A 26,016-nucleotide genomic window follows, 5' to 3' on the forward strand; every position below is an offset into this window, starting at 1 on the left:
GTTGAAAAAGCTGACTTTGTTTTTTAAACTTTAGCAACTATGCAAAATAGCCAGGAAGTTTCTGAACTTGGTACCTAATTTTCCACAGATTCTGTAGCCATGTTGAGTGTGAGGTATTTCATAAGTTTCTCCGGATTTTGTTCAATTGCTTTCTGCATATATATATTTCTTTATTGCACATGAACTTTTCATCTTACTGACCAGTTCTCAATCCACTGCTACTATGATTCTTCTACTTCAACCTGAATTTTACCAAATGTTAGGAAGAAAATTACACGGCTCTAGAAATTAGTTTGCACCCGGCTTCACGTACAAACCGAGCGGCAACCATGAACCGCTGTGCTGAAACTGATGCGCAAGAGGGCCGTGCAAAATTGGTTCTCTTGCGTCATCTGGACGTGACCAGCGTGCTGGAGATGCCAGTCATGTCCTGAGAGTAAGTACGCCGGTCGTGAAGAAGTCGAAGATTGGCTCCTGTCCCGGACCTACTGTGAATACTGCAGGGTGAAGTCAAGAGACGGGGGCAAGTGGTGGCCGGCAACAGCATGCAGTTTTAATGTTGAGCCAGGAAGGGCTCTCCTGGTTCCACATTCAGGTAAGTAAAAAAAATTTTGAATTGGTGGCAGACTCCAGTGGTCCCTTGTGAACAGTAGGACTGCTTGCCTCCCTCGTTTCAGGGGAATTTCCCTACACTTTTGGTGAAAATGAGATGCCAGTACTTTGCACCATTGTGTTAGTGGTCAACAGTACAGGCTGTTTTGCTTGCTGGTAATTTGACTTGTAACTGTGGTGTTGAAGATTACAAGTAGTGTATTTTATGTGCAATTCAAATCAAAGGACACTTGCAATTGGACACACCTGTTCACATCATATAAATGTGTGTTTTTAATTCTTAAATGTGTGTGTAATGCCCCTCTGGCAGGTTAGTGGGCATTTGTGTTGCATTGTATATTATTAGACCATATAGACAAAGAAGGGCCCAAGTTCAATCTCTGGTCTATGCTGAGTTAGCTAATCTTGGCAGAGTGGTACAGGAAAAGTTCTGATATCCGGCACCGACGGGACCGGCGTGTTGCTGATATATCAAAACTGCCGGACATACAAAGTTAACTTGAAGCATACGGAGATGAAAATCTCCATATTTGACAACAAACACTGTTGCTCAGCAACAGCTTGTAAACACTCGGCCCGTACCTTGGAAGCGTCTCTGAAGCTGTTGCTAAGCTACAGAGACGCTTTCCAGAGCCTGCCTGTTAAAAGAATGCTAGGAGAAGAAAAAAAACCTAACCAAAACGGCTGCTGATTTCTGCCGTTAGAACGAGGTTTCTGGCCATACAACCTCCGGATAAACCAAAGTTTCCTGTAGTAGGGCGCTGAGGCCAATTGCATTCTCTCCAGGCTGGGAAGGAAAGGGTAAAATATCAACCAAATTTCTACCCAGTGACCCGTTTTTGAAAATTTGCATGCATGGGTGTGAAGAGGGGAGTTAGACTAATCTGTGATACTCCCAACAATTCGATAGCCTACCATTATTCCTTATCTAGATTCATACATGAAGACCCATCCACCATGCATACATTCAAACACATTTAATTTTCTGAATTTTTTTCCTGTAAAATTCAACAATTTTTGGAATCATAGATTCTTGTCATGGAATTTGCAGCGGAAATGAAAATGAATCAATGGTTCTCTTTTTGTATGATGGTTTCCAGGCATTCACTCTGGTTCAAGTTAAAGTGCCAAATAACACTACATATTTCAAGCTGATTTTAAACTTTTGCATTTTACTGTAGAGCTGTACTAAAATATGTCTAATGCAGATAATCCAGATAACACTATTATTAAGATCAGGTGAATGAAGACTTGCTGATCATACTCTACTCCATAATAAATTGCTAAAGAATTGATAAATTGATAAAGAACTGGCAATTTTTTTTCTTTAGGAAGAGGACCTATCTTATTTTTTCATGATGTCACATGCAACGGACATAATGTGTAGTTTCTACGCGTTCATCATTTGTTTGCAAATAAGTGAAACGGTGTGATAACTTTATCATGAAAATGGTGACCATTAATATTCTGAATTCCTTCAGTTGAGAATATTTAAAATGGCATACTTGAAAACTGAAAGTTGTAAATTCTGTTTTATCAAAGGAAATAATGTGATTTTCAAAGTGATTGTAATATAATCTGCAGCAGGGTTAATCCTGTAATCATGTTGATACTTCGAGGAAAAAGGCACATGATTTACAAGTTGGTGAAGAATCGTTATTTAGATTATTCAATGGCTGATGGATCCATCTAATAATATTACAAATCCTAAATTAAAAGTGGATGATCTTGGCATATTTAAAATTTCTAAATTCTATTCACACTGACTTGGTGTTCGCTAAAGAATTCTGATTTTACATGTTTCAATCCTTTGATTCCCATGATTTATGTGTGAACAAAATAAATCAATAATAAATGTTGTGGGTTCAGACCTTGACGCTCCAGTGCATGCTGCGGGATTGCTGCATTGTTGGAAGTGCAGTCCTTTTGGATGAGATGTGAAACAGACAATATGGGTTCAGGTGGATGTTAAAGATCCTGTGGCACTATTTGGAAAAAGAGCAGGTTGTTCAATGTGACCCGACTAACTTTCCACCCTCAACCTGCACCACCACAAGTAGATTAACTGGTCATTTATTTAATTCCTGTTGATGGAATATTGCTGTGTACTTTTGCAATAATCTCACCATTTCTGAGTCATTCTTTGTATGTGTAACCCTTTTGAAATGTGATAATGTGCTGTGTAAATGAAAGTTTCTTTTTTATTTTATATGTCTTGCCACTTGCCAATGTATTGGAATGTTTCACAAGGTGTAAATCAAGCTACTTCAAGGTTGTGATCAAAAATGCTAATTCAAAACTCTCAAATCATAGAACTCCCCTGATTTTATTCAGTGTGCCATCAAGAAATCTCAAAGCAACTGAACACCAGCCTAATTATTTTCCTATATTCACACTATTTTTGACTAATTGGGCGAACTCCAGTTCATGGCTAAATACTGCATATAATGTGTTTAATTTTGGCCCTATTTAAATCATTCATTTTATCTCCATATATGGTTCTTTTTCTGTAGTTTTTGGTCTGTACTCTTTTTTTTATTTTTTATTTTCTCAGCTCGGTGCAAAAAATCTGGTAAATAAGTCCGAATTGTGCTTTTACAGAGAAAGGACATTCTAACCAAAAGCTCTTCAGTTTATGCACTGCTTCACCTGATCTCTGGTCATGCCTCTTCTTTCTCTTCCCCCCCCCCCCCCCCCCCCCTCCCAGTTTGACTGACGTTGCATGAAGAAGTCACACTGTGTTCTTTAGGAAATGTTTGGTTTGTTTTGAAGCCAGTCCAAGGTACATGGGCATTATGAACAGATTTTCCATTTGTAATAAAAATAGCTTGGATCACAGTGGAAGATACAAGTCTTCTGAAAGAAATAACAAATTTACATTTATATTACAACTTGTCACCTCCTCATGGCATCCCAAATTGCTTCAGAACCAATTCAGTGTAGTCACTATTGTTGGGTAAGTGTTCAGCCAATTTGTAAGAAGTCACACAACACCAGGTTATAGTCCAACAGTTTTATTGGAAATCACAAGCTTTCGGAGCACTGCTCCTTGGTCAGGTGAAGTCACCGCACCTGACGAAGGAGCAGCGCTCCGAAAGCTTGTGATTTCAAATAAAGCTGTTGGACTATAACCTGGTGTTGTGTGACTTCTTACATTTGTCCACCCCAGTCCAACACCGGCATCTCCACACCACAGCCAATTTGTGCGCAGGAAGATTCCACATACAACAAGTAAAATGAATGACTAATGAATCTATCTTTTTGTTAATGTTGATTGAGCAAATATTGGTCAGGACATAGGGAGGCCGCCCTGCTCTCCTTTTGAATAGTGCAATTGGATTTTTCTGTACAGATAGATGAGGCCTTGTTTTAACAGCACATCCAAAAGAGAGTACTCCAACAATACAACACTCTCAGTATAGCACATAAGTGCCACCGCAGATTATGTTCTCAAATCCTAGGTGAGGCCTCTGATTCAAGCAAATGTGCGAAGAACTGAGCCAAGGAGCATGAGATACAAGTTTCTTAATCAACTGCTTAGTCATCCTTTTTAATATAGGAGTTTAATACTTTCAAATATAAGCAGTTATGGATATTCACTGATCTGAAACAATATTGCTCAGTTAGTTGATCTGCAATTAATCTGAATAAGTATGGTATCTTTGTGTGTTTCCCCCCCCCCCACATTCCTAAGTTCTCCGTACAAGAGTAAGCCAGAGGAGCAGTCCAGGGTTACTCCTGTATGTGGAAGGCTCTTCCATCTGGAAGAATGAAAACAACTTTACTCTAATCCTGTTGAGTACTGAATTTCAGTAGTAACTTTCAAAATTCACACCTGGGTTTTTAAACCAAACAGGTTTTTCGTTGAATGTTGGAATTGTAAGTTGGATTTGAAGGAATATGTGAAACCATGGACTATTTCTGTGTGCACAGTATCCTCTAAATAAAATACCAAAACTTTGGCAACTGGCTGGTGCATTAACATGATGCACCATAGATTGATGGGATGTTGATTCATCTCTGATTTTGCACATGTTGAGTTCCTGATTTCGGCTAAACCATCCGTGGGAAGCGAGGCTACCTGGCCAGCAAAGGTGAGGCATCTCTCTAGATTAAGGGAACAGGAAATTGGAGAAGTAAGTTCATCTGAACTGCCCCAGGAGCACCGTTTCAAAACTGACTAATAAAGGTGTAAAACAGCATGGGGAATTTAAATTTGTTTTCTAAGCAAAACAGACACAAATTTGGCCTATTACACTCAAAGATAATTATTTGCTCTGTCATGACTTACAAATAAAAAGCAAGTAAAGATCTGGAGCCTTTTCTATGTTTTGTCAGAGTCTACCCAACATTCTACGAGATGAGCGGTTCAAGGTCATGTTTGAAAATCCAGACTTCCAAGTGGATGAAGCCAGCGAAGAATTCCGGCTCATCAATCCAATTGTGTCCAAAGCCTCAGAAAAAAGGAAGAAAAAACTTAAGCAACTGCAAGAGCACGGAGAGACTGAACAGGTAACACTTTATTAAACTGGCAGCAACATCTTAAGGTACAAAGCTCTAATAGCATTGGAAATAAATGAGAATATGTGATGTTTTAAATATGTTAAAGTTTTAAAATGCATTGTTGGTGATAACCGGGATAGAGGATTTGTCCTTAGTGCATCCGCTAAAACAAAGCTTGGTCCATTTCTTTGAGAAACAAAGCCCCATAAGCTTGGACACCATAAAAGTTGAAAAGAGTAAAGTAGAAGATGAGTAGTGATTAGGTGAAATCAGCATTAGGTTTTTAAAAGCTCGAAGACTGTAGGAAGAGGGTGTGATGAAACACGTGTTTCAGTCTCTATTCTAACCATAAACCTCCATGTATTTGATATCTATGTATAGGAAACTGCCAGTCACTTCAAATATTGGTTACTGTAAGTTATATTCAGCTAAAATTACATAAGCTGCTGCAGATAAAATCTATGGCTTTCATAATCCGTTAAATAACAGAACATTCTTCCCAAGCAAATACATTTTGTTTGCAAAACTTGTTAAACATACTGGAATGTACAACGACTGGCTTTGTTCTGTAACTGGCTCACTAAGACGAGAAGAATGTGCAGTCCAGGTGGCAGATGAATTTGGGTCTTGTAGTTATTGGATGAACACTGCAGAGGATACTCTCTGGAACTGCAAACATTCAGTGTGTGTTTTAAGTACATACGTGATTGCCAGCTTTATTTGATTTTGAAAGATACATTTTTTGACTCCTGGTCAAACTTCAAAGGGTGCCGGGGTATATCTGGGAGAGCATTTACCCAGTTCTTCTGAGGCCATCAAGAGAAAAGCAAAAGTCTTCTTGAGGGCAAAGAAGCTTTTAAAGTTATGATTAAGGGACGCAATCCCAGGTCCAGTATTAATAAGAGTACTGGCAAGTGTGGAGTCTGTTTACTTCCAATGTTTGACGAGATATAGATCTTCCTTGTACAATATTCATATTGTATATCTGTTAATTAAACTGCTCTAGTTTATAGCCTAAGCTACAATCTAAAGATAAGGGAGCATGGGCTCACTTACAGTAGAGGTCTTTCATGTTGAAGAACGTAGAGGTGTTGGAGTTTTAAAAAAAACAAAAGTAAAGCCTGGGATGTTTCACGGTTTTGAGGTCCTGGGAAATGATTAAAGTAGAAATGTGTGCATTAAGTCCTGATTTCAACAAGTGGGAATGTAGAGTAGAAGATGAGCATGTGAGACAGCATATTTGGAAGGAGCATGAGATTAAAGTTCAGAGGAATGCTGGCCATAGTAGAATAGATAAAATAAAAGCTGTGTTCGAGAGGTCTCGGAGAGTAGAGGTAAGAGATGAGCATTTCCTTGCATCATGTCCAGCAGTGCAAAATAATTGGTGGAAGAGCCCCACCGATTCCAGTCTTGGATAGATGTGGGCTTCATAGGCAGTTGGGAATTGTTGAGGTGATTTTTGAGTTGGCCATAGCCATGGAGCAGATGTATGAGGTACGTTTTAGGTCAAAGGCCAAGAATATTGGTCGGTAATGATGGCGGGGCCATCATAATTATTGGGTTTCAATTGTTGATTAGAAACAGTTTCTTTAAAAGCAGTGAAACAAATAAAAATTTTGTTGCCCCATTGCAAGAGAAGATTTCTGTCTGGAGATTGTTTGCACTGAAATTGTGATTTGAAGGAAGTTGTTGAACCAGTAGCAAAGGATAAAATAGGGTTGGATGATAAATGGAGGTCATTTATATGAAGAAGCAAACAGATCAGAGTAAGGTGTGAAGATTTGTCTAGCATTTCCCTTAAACGTGCAGTGTATTCAAATATAGTTTGAAAGTTAGGATATGTGAAACGGTCTGGGCCTAGAAATTCAGTAGCGCCCCGTTTGGGGCGCCAGCCTCGCCAGGGCACTAAAAGTAGCGCCCCGGAAGTAGTCGCGGCCGCCCGCCGGAAATTCACTTTGCGCGCCCCAGAGGGAAGTGCAGCGCTACTCGAGGCGCCCCACATCCCTCTTGCGGTGCTGCAGCTGAAGATCGCTGCGCAATGTGCCGCAGCGCCACACGCTGCGGCATGGCGCGCTGCGGTACTGCAGGCCTTCCTCCCCTTCTTAAAGGGGAGGGGCCTTGTGCAGCGCGATCGAGGATCGCAAGTGCCGGCAAAAGAGCCCGGCACCGAGGAGAAGTGCCCGGCTCTTGGAATGCAGTCAGCACTCCGCGGGGGGGGGGGGCGGGGGCGGCAGCGCAGAGGTGTGCTGGCAGGCGGCCAGCAAAAAAAATGGCCGCCCCGCACCTCAGCGCCTCTACCGCCGCAGGTAGGCCCCCCTCAACCGGTCGCAAATAGCGTCCAGCGTTAAAGCAGGGGGCGCTACTAAATATCGCGATCGGGGCAGTAGCGGGGCGCTGCGCGCACCGATGACGTCATCGTTGGTGGCGCAGCACTAACGGCTAGCGCCGCCATTAGCGTCCCGCTAAATTTAGCGGGAGGCATGGCCAGTGGCTTCCGACCCACTTAGCGCCCTCTTAAGGCACTAACGGGTGGCGCAGCCCACTGAATTTCTAGGCCAAAGTCCCTAAACTGGTGTTTAATTATTTTATTAGAAAATATTTCTTTTAATGTGTAGCTCATTTGGACATAGTTTTGTATAATTCTGTATGTTAAAAACTGGTTAACCTCAATGTTGCCATATGTAAATGATTTAAGCATACGAATAATGGTGACAATACAAAAATGTTTTAAAATCTTGGACATTTTCATAATTTATGTTTGTACTTACAAATGTACTTTTACAATCTGTAGAAGGAAGAGGAGGAGTTGGAAGGAAAACCTAGTGACGCGGAGAGCTCTGAAAGTTCCGATGATGATCGAGGCTGGGTTGAAGAGGTCCAAAAGCAGCATAAACTCCTGCGCAAAGAACAAAAATTGAGACTGATGGAACATGATCAGCAAACGCATTTGAAGCCAAAATTCTTTGAGATCAAAACTGGAGAAGAGTTCAGAAGTTTTAAAGATGCTGCCCGAAAACAAAAGCTGCTCAAGTGAGTGTGGCTTCTGTGTTTCAGTAAACTGATGGTTTTTACCTTTCTGATCGTGTACATAATACAAATTTCCCTAGTAGTAGATGGATGAGATTCACCAGAATGTTACCAGGCCTCCCAAGGGTTAGATAATAAGAGATTATATAAACTAGGTTTAGAGATTACATAAATTAAAATAGGCCCTGAAATATAGACAGTTAAGGGGTAACTTGATTGAGGTTTTTAGGATTTTGAAAGGATTTGATTGGGTAGATGGAGAGAAACGTTATTTGCTGGTGGGAGAGTCTAGGACAAGGGGACATCTTAAAATCAGAGCCAGGGCATTCAGGAAAAAAGTTAGGAAACACTTTACACAAAGGGTGAGCTCTCTCACAAAAATAGTAGATGCTAGCTCAATTAATAGTTTTAAATCTGAGAGCGATAGATTTTTTTTTCTGACCAAGGGTATTAAGGCATATGGAGTCAAGTTAGGTGGGCGGCATTAGGATACAGATCAGTCATGATCTCATTGAATGGCGGAACAGGCTCGAGGGGCTGAATGGCCTCCTTGATCCTATGAGGCGTGTTGATGCTCTGCCTTCCTCCCCTGCCCCCAAATGAAGGACGTCTGGGCAAAGTTGTCTACCTTTTCTAATCGAAGATATCAATAACTCTTTTTTAAGTATTTGAAGATATTTTATCAATATTTGAGGGTCAGCTTTGCTTATTTGGTAGCACTCTTGTTTCTGAGTCAAAGTTGTGGGTTCAAGTTTCACTCTGGGTTTGGACACATAGGGGGGGAAATTGAGTCGCGCCCCGAAAAAAAATTAGCCCCCCCCCCCCCCCCCCGCGTGGCCAAAATTCATCACCCTCTCCAAAACAAAAGAGAAGTGCCGGGCTCATGGAGCGCATCCGGAGGCCAGGGATGGCAACGGCGGCAGGTGCTGGCAGACGGCCAGCAACAAAAATGGCCGCCCGGCACCTCGCCTTTAATTAGCGCCGCCCCGGCTGTAGGTAGGCTCCCTGACCCCGTCGGACATAGCGTCCGGCGGTAAATCGGGGTGCTACCGAAGATCGCGGCCGGGGCACTAAAACAACCGAATTTCTCCCACATAATCTATGCTGGCATTTCCGTGAGGTGATCTGCTTTGTCAGAGGTGTTATTTTTTGGACGGCACATTAAATTGAGGCCCTGTCTGCCTACTCAACTGATATAAAAGATCCTGTGGCATCATTTGAAGAAGCACGGGGAGTTCTCTCACTGTCCTGGTCAGTATTCTTCCCCAGCTAATACCACAAAAGCAGATTAACTGGTCATTCATCTCATTTCCTGTTTCTGGGGCCTTGCAGTATGCAATTTGGCTGCCACGTTTGCCTATATAACAGTGATGACACTTCGAGTTAATCTGTTGACTTGAGGATGTTCGGAGGACATGAAAGGCACTGTATAAAGGAAGTTTGTTCTTATAGTTGCAAATTTGTAAAATGTAAAAATGATGGGACCAACCGTTAAAATGCTAAGCCAGTTATTTATAGTAACTGCCCTATTCTCCCAACCACCCTTCCCCCTTTCACCCCTTCACCAGAAAACCCAAGTAATGCAATTTTGATTCAATAAAGAAGAAACTTCTTTATCCAAAGAGTGGTACCATCCTTGTAAATCTTCTCTGCACCCTCTCCAGTGCCTATAGCCATATTATAAAAAGGATATAGAGGCACTGGAGAGGGTGCAGGGAAGATTTACAAGGATGATACCAGAAATGAGAGGGTATACACATCAGGAAAGGAGGAACAGGCTGGGTCTCTTTTTTTTCTCTTGGAAAATTATGAAAGGTTTTGATAGAGTGGATACAGAGAGAATGTTTCCACTTGTGGGGAAGAGCAAAACTAGAGGCCATCAATAGAAGATAGTCACCAAGAAATCCAATAGGGAATTCGGAAGAAACTCCTTTACCCAGAGAGTGGTGAGAATGTGGAACTCGCTACCACAGGGAGTGGTTGAAGCGAATAGTATAGATGCAGTTAAGGGGAGGCTGGACAAGCGTATGAGGGAGAAGAGAATAGAGGGTTACGCTGATAGAGTTAGATGAGGAAAGACGGGAGGAGGCTCGAGTGGAGCATGAACGCCGGCATGGACTGGTTGGGCCGAATGGCCTGTTTCTGTGCTGTATATCCTGTGTAATCTTATGTAAAAGCATTACCGAGGTGTCCCTACTCCATGTCTTTGTGGGTAAATGCAATGTATGATGTGGTATTGAACCATATGAACCCGAATGCTTCCTTGCCTGTGCTGCATTAGCTGACTTCAGCCAACCATCAGTAGGCGTACAGGAGCCTTCAGTGTCCCAAGGCTTTATTTTAAAAAATCAATGAGGAATCTTAATCCTCAATGACTATGCAATAATACCTACTGGAAGTACGCATGTGTGGCTGTTGGGTCAGCGAAGAAGCCATTTGGATTATTTCCTCGGCTGAATAGCCTGATGATAAGTGACTGTATATAGCCTCTACGGTTGAGGTACTTGACATTCACACAGTGAAACCCTATCTTAGCGTGACCCCCCCTGCTTTCAGAAAGCATGGGAAACGGAATCTGAGAGCGGGCAGTGATAGTCATCCAACGTTACATTGCTGAGCAACTTCATTCTAACCATTCTACATATTTTACATTTCTGGCACTTGTAGCATCCTATAGAGGTGTATAAAACACTTCAAATTTCTCTGCTTGCCATTATTTTCTTTTTACTTGATATTGTACAGAACCGCACTTGAAGACCGCTTGAAAGATGAGGAAAAGTCTGGAACACTCCATCTATCTGACACCACTGTCGGCAGTAAACAGTTAACATTCACCCTCAAAAAGGTGAGTTAATTCTACAGTGTTATTTACAATAAGGTTGGAATACTCATAGATGTGATAAAGTAAGAGTGAACAAATAAGGTAAAACTACAAAATTATCACGTTGACCATCAATTAAGAGGGCTGAAAACTTGTGTCCAGTTACATAGCACTCTCATTACAGTCCTCACTTGGAAAATTCTATTATTGTTAAATGGATTAGGCAGCATTCATTCATGAGCAGAAATCCTTCCCTTCGAAATAAAAAACATATATATTTGGACAATAATGCAGCTGCAATTACTGCAGTTTTAACAATGCAAGCATCTAATTTCACCTTGATCCATTTTGAAGATTTCAGTTGTTGTAGTCAGTACTGTGATCTATCCCTATAGATAAGAATCATTAAATGCTATAGTACACAAACCGGGTGTTTGGCCCATCAAGTCTGTGCCAGTGTTTTTCTCCACATAAGCCACCTAGTCTAATCCCACTCCGCTGTTTGCGCCCCAAGACCCTTAATCTTTTTCAAACAACTAACTCCCTTTTAAAAGAATTTATGGACACTGCTTCAACTAATTTGTAACACTTATTAACCACCTGTGTACATAAAATATAAATTCTAACCTCCCTTTTAATTCTTTTTGTGATCATCCTAAATTTGTATCCTCTTGTTAATGTCTTGCTGACCAGTGACAACAAACTATCACTTCTTTCCTTCTAAGCTTTCAGAATCTTTTAGACCTCTATCCGATCACCCCCTTAATCTCTTCAGCTCTAATGAAAAAAGCCCTAACTTCTCAAATATCTCTAACATCCCAGTGAATCTACACTTTTTTCCAATGTTTTTATATCCTTATCAGGTACTCAAAGCTACAACCACAGCCTAAGAATTTTTAAAACATTGTGATTGGAACAAAAAAAGACATAAATAAATGAAGTGCCAGGATTGTTACAGAGCAGAAACTAATTCTTATGGAAGATTGTAACTTAATTTGATCCTGATTAACCAGAAATGAGAGGAAGCTGTTAAATGCTTCCAGTCTTTCTATCCTGTGTTTTGGGGGGTGTGGTGGGGGATCGTATCAAAAAAAACCTCTTAAAATGCCTTAATGTAATCAAATAATTCATTTTACAGTGATAAATGAGGATGAGCATGTAGTCCTGAAATTGGCAACATGAGCTCTTGAATAATACAAATTTCACAATTGTTCATGTCAATCAATAATTAAGCATTTTCTCAGGAAAAATAAATCTTGGCTGAGACTGAAAAGCTTAGTTTGTATGGAAATAGTGTTATTCATAAGACCAGTTATATTATTTTCACACTGCTCAAAGTGGTTAGTCACTGAAGTAAGCCTGCAATCTTAAAAATTCCATTACTTTTTGGAGGCTTCAGTTTTTTAAAAAAAAACCTTTACATTCCTGTCAAATTATGTTTACCACATGAGCTACCTGATTTGTTTCCAATATTTTGAGCATTTTAATGTTACTTTTATTCACATCTTTTGGGCATGTCAACACCTAAAACTCAGCCGTCCTAGTTTGACCAAAAAAGCACTAATGAATTTGAGTCTGAGGACAAAGTAACTGTAATGTCAGTTAGCATTCTCATCTGCTGCAGCAGATGGGGCATTTCATAATGGAATGGAATTTTACTACTGCATTGATGCTGAACAGTAGACATTCATGGAGGATCTGTGCATTTTAAAATTCATTATTATGGCTCTTTCAGTTATATATGTGGACAGGCCGGAGAAGCTGGATTTGTTTTCATTAGAGCAAAGGAGGTTGAGAGGTGATTTGATCGAGGTGTACAAGATTATGATGGGTTTGGATAGGCTAGACGGGGAAAGGCTGTTCCCACTAGTTGATGGTACAAGGATTAGGGGACACAGATTAAGGTTTTGGGCAAGAAATAACGGGGGGAGGTGAGGGAAAAACTTTTTTACGCAGAGAGTGGTGAGGACCTGGAACTCGCTGCCGACGGAAGTGGTGGAAGCGGAGACACTCAATGTTTTCAAGGGGAGACTGGATAGGCACTTGAGGGAAATAAACTTGCAGGGCTACGGGGATAGAGCGGGGGAATGGGACTGACTGGATTGCTCTACAGAGAGCCGGCACGGACTCGATGGGCCGAATGGCCTCCTTCTGTGCCATTATGACTGTGTATGTATTTGTGGGTGGGTGTGTGAAATAGAGCAGATTTTTTAAAAATTATCTGCAGGCTGTCCTACCCTACTCTTTTTTTAAATTAATAAACAAAACCCAATTGAAATTGTTGGGCCAAATGTTGTTGTAGCAGGGCATCTAACCGTGTCTGCCGTTAGTTAGACTTGCTTTGCACTTTTAGGTTTTCAAATTTTGTGCATGACAAGTTGCTGAAACTGCGAGCTGATAAAGCCATAGCAAGGGAAACCGGGCATCTGAGACCAAGTGAGCTGGGCAAGCAACTGTGCATCTCCATAATCAATAAGATTAAAGGATTGTGACATTAACAGCAGGACTGAGATGGAAGTGTAAATTAGAGCATGTGAATTCAATATCAAATCGGGTAGAGAAAGAGAAGGAAAGAGAGATCAGATTGAGCGTGAGAAAAGAGACAAAGGAAAACATTTTACAGAAACAAATTACAATTTGACATTTAAAAAATCTCCAATTAAAACCTGAAGGAGTGAGACTCCACGCTTGTGTTAATTTTCAGTGTTGGAGAGGTTGTTTGGCAGTAATTAACACTTATCAGATTGTTAAAAGGATACTTAAACTGGAATGGTCCAGACTTAACTTTCTGTGGTGAGTTTAGTTTGTTTCTACCGCACAAATACAGCAACTTCACGCCACTCAATGTATTTTAATGGTGAGGCAACCAGCGAGATGCTGTTTTTGCAGAGATAACGGCGGAGTAACACAACTCTGACCGCATCTTTTGGATGTGCCCCTTGCCTAAAGTTGCTGTACCATTTGTGCATAAATAACAGTGCGCCATTAGCCTCGCCCGTTATTTTGACAGGAAAATTTAGGCCATTATATCTGACATTCTTTCAGTGAAACTTTTAGCTTCAAACATGATGAACTGCTGTTGAGTTTTGGGAGCAGAACTTGACCATCTATTGGCTCTTTTTGTGTTCGAGTTGAAATGTTGTGCTCGAGTTGAAATATAATACCCATTGCCTGACTCCCCAACAACTGACTTTCAGACCAAGTAAGTTGCTTTAGCAGCTGTGGCAGACAGTCCGGGCAGAACAGGAGAGGCTGGACCTAGTTGGTGGAACACGGTACTAGAAGAGCAGATGTAGATCCCAAACATGGGCTGGGGAGCAGGAGAGAGGTTGGCATTCAGGAGGGGAAAAAAATTCTGCCTTGGAGACAGCAGGCATTGTGAGTGATGAGGACGTGGATGTGCTGTAAGTGCCATGACTGTGGGGTTTGGGTTGGGCTGGTTGGTGGAAATGGCACTGGCTGCCATTGGGCTAGGGTGTATCGGATTGAGACTGTTGAGGCTTGCAGTATGGGTACATTAGGCTGTGTGTGGGGGGGATGGATGAGTAAGTTAATAACTGAGTACAATTATTGAATTAACTAGGATTTAGTGTTAATCGTGTGAATAAATTGTATTTTCTAGAGTATATATGGAGGGGGGGGTTGCTAACTAGCACAGCAGCTGAAAGGAGATTAAAATTGTTGAGGTCATCTTATTAAAATTTCATGGTTGTGTTTGACGGTTGCTGTTTTTTTGTTGATTGCTTTTTTAGTGAATGAAAAGTTTAAGCCAAATAGCATGCAGTTGTAAAAATGCTGCTTTGATTGGTAAATTTAAACAATTGTTATGCTTCATGCCCACACAGGCAAAGGGACCCGTGCTTTCTGACATCTTACAGATATGCATCAGACCCACAACTTCTAATTTTATGTAAATGGTTAATTGCAGGCAAAGAAAGTGTTGTATCTTGATAAATGCATGCTTGACAAAATACTTGTCAGCTGCAATCCACTGCTATTAGTCTGGTTTGGAATACAGATTCCTGGTTCACAGACCTGTTTTAAAATCTCTGAATGAGTTCTCTCTCATCTTGGTCTCAATATGTAATCTGTTTAAAAAGTAAATGCCACTCCATGTTTAATCTGGATTATAGTTGGTCTCACTCTTTTTAAATGTAAAAATCTCATTCCAAACATTTTTTCAGTGTGTTGGCTACTCTGGGATTTGTGAGACTAACCTCAGATTGAAAGGCAGGTCACTGCAAAACAGAGATTTACCATTTCGAGCCAGTTCAACAGATTGGTTTGCTTGATCTGTCACCGGGTCATGTGATGTACAGTGACCTTGTGTGGACATTGCAGTTGACATTCAAATCAAACTTCCAATAATTTCTTTTTTTAGTGAAGTTTCAATTTGATCCTCCAGTTAAGAATACTCTGACCCAGTGGATATAACCTGTCACCATTGTGTCTGAGATAGAGCACAGGCCCTTTTAGTATCTTGCATAACTGCCTTAGAGAAAATCACAAACCTCCATCAGTAGGCGATTGGATAAGGTATAGAGACCATGGGCTAGATAGGCAATCTTCCAGATTATCGCTCGGACAGTGAAGACAAAAATCTACCCCAAAGTGTCATCAATACCAACAAAGTGATGCCCCAGATGGGCACCTTATCTACGTCACATTAATTCTCTGTTTCGTGGAGATTATTTACAGAACTACAGTGTTCACATCAAATCGGCATGAAGTTGTTCATCACTGATGTGGGAGTGGAGCAAAATCATCCTGGTACAATAGGGGCACTCTTCTGGTTTGGGAATAAGGTTGCCTTGTTGGACAGAGTTGATGAAGCATTGCTCTGTATTTGACATTTGATGCCGACACTGGATAGCAAAAGTAGAAAGTGTTCTGTTCTCTTTGCGCACAAACATTTGCTATTAAATTAAAGCAACCTCCTGAAATTCAGTATGTGAAAAAAATTGGGAGGGGGGGGAGGAGGAGACGGAGACATTGAGGTGGAGGAGAATCTGGCATAGAAGCCTCTTTTTGGGAGGAAATGAGTGACCGGTCCCTTGATGGTTAAAAAAATATATAAAACAATGCAAAGTCTGTCCTGCTAATGATTAAGTTTTTTATGTGTGTGGTAAATTTAAAAGATCTGTACTTCCATGCACAAGTAAGAGAAAAAATGTTTTTTCCTGCAGCTAGGAAAAAGCATCGTCCTTACCTTGGCATTACCTTATTTTTATTTGTGAATCTTTAAGTACGTCAGTAGTTGCAGCCTAAATTTCTGGGTGTAATTTTTTACTTTCAAACTGCCGTAGATATACAGACTAGATTAACATTTAAAAGGTGCATTGTCCTTACTGTTGCATGCATTAATTTTGATTCTAAAAGTTGGGAAAGTATTCTGAACCCTCGCAGTTTTTCGAGTATCTAACTTTTCTTTCCATTTGTAATTGGTGTTTGGAAGTGTTAGTTACAAGCAACAAATGTTAAATTTTTGTTGACGTTTCTAATGGTTCTTCCAAAGTTTTACAACGGGGAAAATAAATTACCACTAATGAGATTTATTGAGACACAAAATCACAGCTGATGCATGTAATAAGTCTAAATTCATAGTACTAGTTCAATAACAACAACTTGTATTTATATAGCGCCTTTAAAGTAGTAAAACGTCCCAAGGCGCTGCACAGGAGTATTATAAGACACAAAATTTGACACCGAGCCACATGAGGAGAAATTAGGGCAGGTGACCAAAAGCTTGTCAAAGAGGTAGGTTTTAAGGAGCGTCTTAAAGGAGGAAAGAGGTAGCGAGGCGGAGAGGTTTAGGCAGGGAATGCCAGAGCTTAGGGCCCAGGCAACAGAAGGCACGGCCACCAATGGTGGAGCGATTATAATCCGGGATGCTCAACCTTTCAATTCAAAGTACCTTCAGATATCTGACAGCCCAAAATAGGTTTGCATTTTAAATATTTTTATATTTTAAGAGAAAATTTTATAAAGAACAAAAACCTGAGGGGCTCCAAACTTAAGCCTCTTAACAAGCACAAACTTTTCAGGTTCTGTGTCAAATAGGTTTGCATGAACATCTTGATTAAGTACTGTATATTGATGCACATTTTATATGCAACTGTTGTGGTCTTACAGGTTCAGGTTTCTGATGCGCAAAATCAACTCAACAATTCTGGAAAAAACAGCGCAAACTATTAAAGGATGTAGTACTTAGAAATTATGCTAAATTATTAATGGGACTTTTGGCTGCAATGCAGATTATTTCCCTGATAACCTTGCAATAACTACTACACTTGATTTGTGTATTGTTCATCATTGGAGGCCACTTATTTAGCCACTACATTTCTGCCCTCCAGAAATCCCTGGCCTTTCCTCCCTGTTTTCAGGAACCTCCCCAAAACCTCTGCTTTTGGTTCCCCCAGCTTAATCCTCTCCATTTTTCCCATTCTGTTCCACATCCACTGCTTTATCCTCGGTGTAAAGTGCTTTGAGACGCCTTTCTGCGTGAGCTGTAGAAATGCAAGTTGTTGAATCTCTTAACCTTCCCTTCATAGTCTGAACAACAAAAGAAGCGACAAGAGGCTGAGAAGCAGCATCATGAAGAAAGGAGACGACTCCGGCGTTCTGCAGGACACCTCCGAAGCAAAGCAGTGAAAGGGAAGCCATTCTTCTGAAGCAAAGAACGTTACTGGGTTTCCATTTTATTTCCCTCAATGAATAACTGGGTGCCAAGCAGTTCCAAACACTGTGGAGTCAAAGCACCATCAGTAAAATGAAAACCAACAATGAAGGCTATTTGCAGTAGCTTCAGACAGGAGCTCTTGCCATCTGCTACTTCAGATTAGACAACGTGGAAGAACTTAGATGCGAGACCTTGAAAATTTGTATTTTTTGATAACATTCTCCACTGTACAGACAAAATATCATGTATATTTATCAGCACAAGGGTTTTTAAAAAAAAAAAAATTACTATTTTGTCCATGTTTTGTCTGTTGAGCAGCACACTTTTTCGAAATCAGCATTTTTTCCATATCCACAAGCAGAAACAGAAAACAACTTGTTCTATTAGTTTAGCATTGTTCCTTTCCTTTAAATGAAAGCAGCAATCTTGTGGTATGGAATGGATTGATCAGTATATAATGCCTTAATGTAGGTGTGTTGATGGTTTTTATTGGTGAAGGTGGATTTCCTCAAGCATTCCTTTAAAAGGATGCTGAAACACTGCAGATGATTTATAAATGTCATGTAAAAACTCTTTTTTACATAACCAGATCTGTTTGTATTTGATTTGCCTGATCTACTTGAATCTCCTAATCCCCAACTTTGGGGGGATTTGAACTTTCCTACTCTTTCCCCTGCTCCTTCCTCATTTCCCTTTTTGTCGCTCTTTTTCCTCGCGCGCTCTCTTTCCTCACTGGGCAGGAATAGAATAGGCAACCATTAAAATGGAGCGGCTCCATTTCTCACTCCAATCCCCCTAGTTTCTGATTTTGCTGCTGCTGGTTTTGTCGGTGGGTGAGGCAGCTACTGAACTCTGGTGGAAGACTTGTACACAACTGCTAATCAGGGTCCTATAATATCATTAACTGGGACCTGAGTGGGCAAGCCATGCTAGATTTCCTGCTAGACAGAAGGGGCCCTCCAAGATAGGTGTAAGAATTTTCTTTGTGGGGCCAGAAGGAGCAGGAGTGTATGGGCCTCCCCTTTCCCTCCTGGGAGACTTACCTGTGTGCCAGCGATCCTTCCCTTAGTACCAGCAGATAGTCTCCTTGATGCCTGAACTTTCTCTCTCACCCACTGACTCTTAGCCATCAGTTTCTGGTGGACAGCTGAATGGCGGCATGCAGATGAGGCCCAGCAGTTGAAATGTCCTGGGTCTGAAAGTGTTTACCATCTACAAAATGCACTGCAGCAACTTGCCAAGGCTTCTTCGACAGCACCTCCCAAATCCACGACCTCTACTACCTAGAAGAGCGAGGGTAGCAGGTGCATGGGAACCCCACTACCTCCAAGTTTCCCTCGCATCCTGACTTGGAAATATATCGCCGATCCTTCATCGTCGCTGGGTCATAATCCTGGAACTCCCTCCCTAACAGCACTGTGAGACTATCTCATTGAAACGTATAAGATTCTGAGGGGAAATGACAGGGTAGCATAATCTCAGGATAAGGGGGTCGGCCATTTAAGACTGAGATGAGGAAGAATTTCTTCACTCGGAGGGTTGTGAATCTTTGGAATTCTCTACCCCAAAGGCCTATGGATGAATCGTTGAGTATATTCAAGGCTGAGATAGATAGAAATTGAACTCTAGGGGATTCAAGAGATATAGAAATTGGGCAGGAAAGTGGAATTGAGCTCTAAGATCAGCCATGATCTTACTGAATGGTGGAGCAGGGTCAAGGACACTGTCACTTTGTCATTTAGCAGGCAAAAACTTTCTACCTGTAGTTGATGCCTGCTGAATGATAACGGTGCTGTCAAATGTGAAATGTACCCTGATAATACATTGGAAAGAGATGAGCTGAATACTCATCGAGTTGGGTTGGTTGTCTTAGGCTAAATAAAACACATCTGCAAAGTAACAGTCTAGTTTTTTTTTAAATGACCCTGTAAGAGTTGCACAATTGCAGAGGAGTGCGCTGTTGAGACACATTCCTCTATCAAAGTAATGATTGAGCAAACTGTTGATGTCTTAAAGATGTGCTTTTGGTTCCATGAGAGTTGGTTGGGGAGGCGGCTTTGGGGTATGCTCCTTGCCTAGTTGTATGTAGTTACGTTGCCTGTACAAATTTGTTACCCAAAAAGGACTGAATGTGGACATTCCTGGGGAGGTCTCTAGCTGCTTTGAAGCCAGAAGTATATGAACGAGAGCATCAGGGTGACCATCACTCGGAGAACCCCTCAAGGTGTATCAGAGTACAACTGATCACCAGTCGGCTCTTCTGTTTAATCACAGTCTACCTGTGTCACCACTGCCTTAAATCCTTCTCTTTCCCCCCCCCCCTCTTCAAATGAAGAACTAATCCTTAAATTTGGTAGCCTAGAACATGTCAAGAAACCACCTGATAGTACTTACTTGCTCAGTTATTCAATCACTGTAACTTCCTCCAGCCTTACAACCACCCCCCCCCCCCCCCCCCCCCCGGCAACTCTCCATTAATCCAACTCTGGACTCCAGTGCATTCCTCCCCCTCCCCTACTCAACCATTGGTGCCCGTGTCTTCAGCCCCCTGCATCCACACTCTGGAATTCCTGCCCTAAACCCCTCTACATTTCCACATCCCTCTCATCCTTTAAGACCCTGCTTAAAACCCAGCTCTTTGAACAAGCTTTTGGTCATCCCATCTAATGTTTCCTTTGGTCCAGCGCCTCTTAAGTTTTTGATTATGCTTCTAGGAGTTGCCTCAACATTTATCTACGTTACAGGCACTGTACAATTGCAAGTTGTTGCTGTTGATACGCAACACAGTGACATTAAGCATTGGAGCACTGATGTTAGGTGCCAATGAGTGGGATGATGCAGGTATGGTCCTCTGAGCAGAGTCATGGTAAGTGTTGGTCGCATGTTATTGGAAGCTGCAGCATCTCCCAGCAGGAGGAAGGAAGATTGAGCATGGAAGTTCAACCTGAGCAGTTTCTTGTGACCAACCAAAGGAGGCATTGGTTGAGGTTTGGAAGCAGGCCAATTGTCTGCCCTTGTGAACTTACACGGGGATCTTTTATATTGGGACAGTGACCCCATAAAAACACAATTCTGGTCCAGAAACACTCTTGTACTCCAAAACTCCATGATTAATTACTTTTCCTGCATTCAAGAAGATGGAACAGTAGATTTTTAGCCTTTTTCTAAATTCTTGAATACTGTTGGTAGAGGATGATCATGCCTTTTATAAAACCAATATTTGGCCTTTGTGAGTCAACTCTTGCATGTTCTCCAATTTTGATTCTAACCATTTATAGCCAGAATTTAGCAAAGGTAGTTACCGAAATTGTGGCAAAGCTTCAAAATGCATCTTGCCCCTATTCAAAGAACATTGAACATTTCGTTAGTTTTTTTCAAAATCTTTGGAATCATAACCTCGTACATTCGAGAATCCAATTTCTAGCATCCATTTTTTGTTGTTGCTGAGAAACTGAATTACAGCTGCTTGTGCTATGTTTCAGGATAGACTGACCTGCTCCACGTACGTATGTGTGTGTGTATATATAACACTGTGTGTGTGTGTATATATATATCCTCAAAATTCTGCACACTACAAGTGTAGCAGCTATTATACATCTGCAGCAATTCAGATAAAAATTAAAATGTTCTATAGGATTCTGGGATACTTGAGAGTTCTTGAGTACATAACTGATTTTGCAAAGTCCTTGAGATTGTGCACAATCACACATTGTAGCTGTAGGACCACAAGGAATGAAGGCTTTCGATAACAGGTGGGAGTGCAGAAAAATTGGGTTATTCTTGGAACACTGGCTCCTAGTCTTTGGTGTTATAAAATTCTCCTTATAACAGCTTCTTGTTGCCTATAGTAAATGTAAAATAACTTCTTTCTATTTTATACCAAATTATAAATCTATTTTTAATTTCTTACCTTATTACATACCTGATAGCAGCTTCTGTTTTTTTTCTGATGGACCAATAATAGTGACACTAGGTTGTTCTGGTGAATCAGCACCACCAATATCTCTCTTAGGGCACCAGTAATGTGGAAAAAATCATATGGCCCAATCAAACTAAAGGAAGCCAAAATAAGCAACAAGATCCCAACAAAAGCAAAGGGATACATTGCCAACTAAATCAAAATGTTATCAGTGTTTACTCTATACCTTGCAGTGCCCACTGCTTAGGAAGGCATTAAGTATACTGCTGGACACTGCATGCTCCCTCTCCATGGCCACCTGGGCATAGACAAGACCACGGAAGTGTGTCAGCCAGGCAGTGCGAACACCCCAACCTACCCCCCCTCCCCTCCATGGACTTTGCCCATCGTAGACCTACAAATTGCTGTTTTAGCCAGGCCCACGATTAGATCCCCAGATTACCCACACCAGGCGACCAAAGATTAGGAGCGTGGAGCTAAAGTGTGACCAGAAGTTGAAGAGCAGCCCCTTCAGATAACTATACAAGGGCTGCAACCTCTCGCACTATATATCCATGGACTCCTCCAGGCCGCAAAAATCACATGGCCTGGGAGTCTGAAGGTGCTTAAAAAGCTGTTGTGCATTACTCTGTTTAAAAAGAAACATAACATTTTCTAAGTCAGTAAATGCTACAAATAACATTTTCTGTTTCAATTAAATAATCCTTTGTGGATTCAGAAATACCAATAGATCTAAGTGCTGTGAAATCCCCACGTCCAAATTTCCACAAATTCGAAGTTTCAATCGGAATATCCGGGTCATTGTTCCTTGGGGCTAATGAGCTACCCTTTACTATTGAATTATACCAGATATAGTATCCTGATCTTCAATAGGTAAAAAACAGCATGCTGACAGATCGTATACTTTGGGTTAAACTACAAATTGTTTATGACAAGAAGGAAATGTGCACAGAAGTTAAACCAGTGGATAAAAATATGAATACAGGACTTGGCTTTCCTCAGTACATTCAACAGTGCTAAATCCAACATGACTTTCAAGATTCTTTGTCTCGTCTCTTTTCAGATTGCCTTTGGAATTGTACACTTTGATTTTATTTACACAATCAGCCAACTTTCTGCTTATTGAGTTCTGTCATGCCACAGTGATTTGGACATGCATTTTTTCAAATGAACTAACAACGTGCAGTAATCTCAGCCCCTTTATACCAAAAATAAGTCTTTCAAGTCATTGGTGTGAATTTTGATACAATATGAGCTTCCCTAGCAAGATACCTCCATATGAGACAGCCGTTACAGATAACAGTTCTGCCTTTGTTGTAGTTGCAAACGTGAACATTGTCTGAGGAGTTAATCAAACCAATTTTGTTCTAATATGGGTCTGCCTTCAAATGTGTAAAATGAACTGAGCTGTTGGGGGTAATTTTGACTTTGGGCGATAGTGTAAAACTTCCAATGGGAATAAAAACCGGAAGAGATGTATAGCAGGCGGCTGATCTGATATCGCCTGATTTACACTATCGCCCAGTCAAGATTACCCACCCCCCTGCCCTTTCAAGCTCGCATCTATATCCCATATAGGCCTTTGCAAAGTATTTACAGCATAGAAACAGGCCATTCGGCCCAACAGGTCCATGCCAGTGTTTATGCTCCACATGAGCCTCCTCCCAACCTCCTAACCCCATCAGCATATCCTCCTTTTCCTTTCTCCCTCATGTGCTTATCTAGTTTCCTTTTAAATGCATCTATACTATTTGCCTCAACCACTCCCTGTGGTAGCGAGTTCCACATTCTAACCACTCTCTGGGTAAAGAAGTTTCCCCTGAATTTCCCTATTGGATTTATTAGTAACTATCTTATATTTATGGCCCCTAGTTCTGTTCTTGCCCGCAATCCAGTCAAGACCTATTCCAGTGAGTTTGAGCCGGTTATTTAAATGTGGGAGTCCGGTTATTTGAATCTGGGAGTCATCACAATACTGGCCCTCCTCCAGCATTCATACAGAAAGTCTTTCTTTGTGTGGTTCAAAACCACATGGTTCATTTGTGGAGATTTGTACACTGTATTTTAGGGAAATCCTATTTTGTTATTTTAAAGGAATCTAATCGTTCCTCTACCCTCCTCCCTATAAGGCGAAGTTGTATATCTTCAGTTCCAGATCCCTTGTAGGTTGGTGCAGTAGAAGTTACACGTATTCAGGAAAATCAAGCTTGGCTGCGTTAATACAGCTTCTAAAACCTGTTTTTACCGCTTGAATACATTGATATTGTTGATATAATCCATATATTATGACATGAGTGCAGGCCATATTACTCTTATTGTTGCTTGGATTCATGACTACAGCCATATATTACTCTTGATATTTTAGAATTACATTAAAAGACCACCACCATGAAAAAAAATCTTGCATAAACCTTTTGCTTGCTTGTAAACATATGACATGATCGGGCGCATCATCGCACCTAGTCTGTGTAATGTGAACGTGGCAAAAATGATGCAGAGCTATTCTGGCTCTGCCTCCTCAGAGATTTACTAAACACGACACTGGTCTTTTAAATGAAGTTCTTGCGGCACCGGTTTTGTTAAGTGAAGGGTTTTTAATGCTGTATGCTTTTGCAACAATGTCAAAAATATAATGACCTTGCAACTCTAAATGCGTGGCTTTAGTGCATGAATAACATCTCTCCTAGCATGCAAATGTAACTATGACAAAGTAGCAAAGCATTTTGCACAATGTATAATATGTTCGGAGCAAGGTCTAAAAAGTTAAACCTGTGCCAATTTAGCCGAGCTGGATCAGAAAGATCACTGGGATTGCAAGAGAGAAAATGATTGTTCTAAGCTGACGTGAATATATTAATGTAGCCAAATGTATAACTTGAGATGAGGTTTGTTGTTGAAAATGTGCTCGTGGTGCCTTCCCCCAATAGCTCACTGGTTAAGGCAGTGAGTAGTTGAACCATACAGATGAGGAGGTCCCAATTTTAATCGTTAATCTGTACTGAGTTGGTTGAACTCACAAGGAGCAGTACAATTGACCTCAGCACCTCTGCCACTGAGGGGGAAATTGTCCCAGCGTTTCCACTTCTGATCACTATCTAATGATCCTGGTGGAAGTGCATACGTGAGGATGTCTGATGATTGGACTGGATTGGACTGTGATGCCGCCATTGTCGAATAGCACACTAACAACAACTTGAATTTATATAGCGCCTTTAACGTAGTAAAACGTCCCAAGGTGTTTGACAGGATCGTAATCAGACAAACCTTGACCGAGCCAAAGAAAGAAATATTAAGAGGGATGACTGAAAGCTTGGTCAGAGGTAGGTTTTAAGGAGCATCTTAAAGGAGGAGAGAGAGTTGGTGAGATAGAGGGGTTTAGGAGAGGGATTCCAGAGCTTTGGGCCAAGATATTCACTATCATGAGTAAATAATGGCCAATTGGGTGAGGTACTAGAGGGCAGGTAGCATCCATGGACAGTAAAGTTGTAAATGTTAAACTGAATGCAGATCTAATACTGGAGAGAATATGGGGTCTCAAATCAAATTGAGCTGCTGGTCAAAACTGCATTCACCCGAGGATGGTCAAAGAAATGGACTCTGTGCTAAGTGAGACCTTTGCTTACATAATAGCTCACAACGTCTGGAATCATTCCTATGGACTGGAGGGAGGCTCATGTTGTACCAATTTTTGAAAATGACAACAAGGCAGAACCAGGAAATTGTAGGCCCATTAGCTTGACATCAGTTATAGGAAAGTTCTTAGAAGTGATCATTAGGGATACTCTGTACGACCATCTTGACAGAGAAGGGTTATTAGGGACTCGCAACATGGCTTCTGGAAAAGGTGGTCATGTTTTATCAACCTGGTTGAATTCGTTGAGATTACTAGGTTAATGGACGAAGGTACATTATACATTTGGATTTTCAAAAAGCTTTTGATAAGGTGCCACAGAAGAAGTTATTACGATATAAAACAGTCCTGTGGGATTGGAGGGTGGATAGGGAATTGATTGCATTCTCGGAGACAGAGAGTTATCATTAATGGTAATGGTTCAACAAGTTACCAGTGGAGTCCCACAGGGATCAGTGTTAGGACTGTTACTCTTCACAATTTATATTCATGATCTGGATGAAGCCATTGGGGTTACTGTCTGCAAGTTAGCAGATGACATGAAGATTTGTGCCAGTGTCAGAACCCTTGAGGAGGAAAAAAAATAACAATCGGATCTAGTTGGAATGGGGGAATGGTCATTTCATGTAGATAAATGTACTGTTATGCATGTGGGTAGGGCTAATGCCAAGCAAGGTTTTGAATTAATGTGAGTTGAGTGGGAAAGAGGCCTGGGTGTGTGAATGCATGAATCTCTAAAGGTTCACGACCAATGCTGAGAGGCTATAGCAAAAACAAATAGAGTATTAGGATGTATAGCTAGGACAATCCAATATAAAACAAAA

At 41.1% G+C, this 26,016-nt stretch overlaps 1 protein-coding gene across 1 annotated transcript in view; it reads left to right on the forward strand.

Annotated features, from left to right (window-relative positions):
• Window positions 1-18,232, forward strand: part of nol10 (nucleolar protein 10) — a 71,537-nt gene extending 53,305 nt beyond the window's left edge. Inside the window, exons 18-21 of the mRNA XM_085996316.1 lie at window positions 4,951-5,124; window positions 7,907-8,145; window positions 10,885-10,987; window positions 17,515-18,232. Coding sequence (XP_085852442.1) covers window positions 4,951-5,124; window positions 7,907-8,145; window positions 10,885-10,987; window positions 17,515-17,634 — 636 coding nt within the window. The 3' untranslated portion in view covers window positions 17,635-18,232. The remainder of the gene's footprint in view (window positions 1-4,950; window positions 5,125-7,906; window positions 8,146-10,884; window positions 10,988-17,514) is intronic.
• The last annotated feature ends 7,784 nt before the right edge of the window (window positions 18,233-26,016 follow it).

This window comes from Somniosus microcephalus, chromosome 9 (genome assembly GCF_052327205.1).
Source record: "Somniosus microcephalus isolate GS21.2 chromosome 9, FLI_Smic_1.0, whole genome shotgun sequence".
Taxonomy (NCBI): Eukaryota; Metazoa; Chordata; class Chondrichthyes; order Squaliformes; family Somniosidae; genus Somniosus; species Somniosus microcephalus.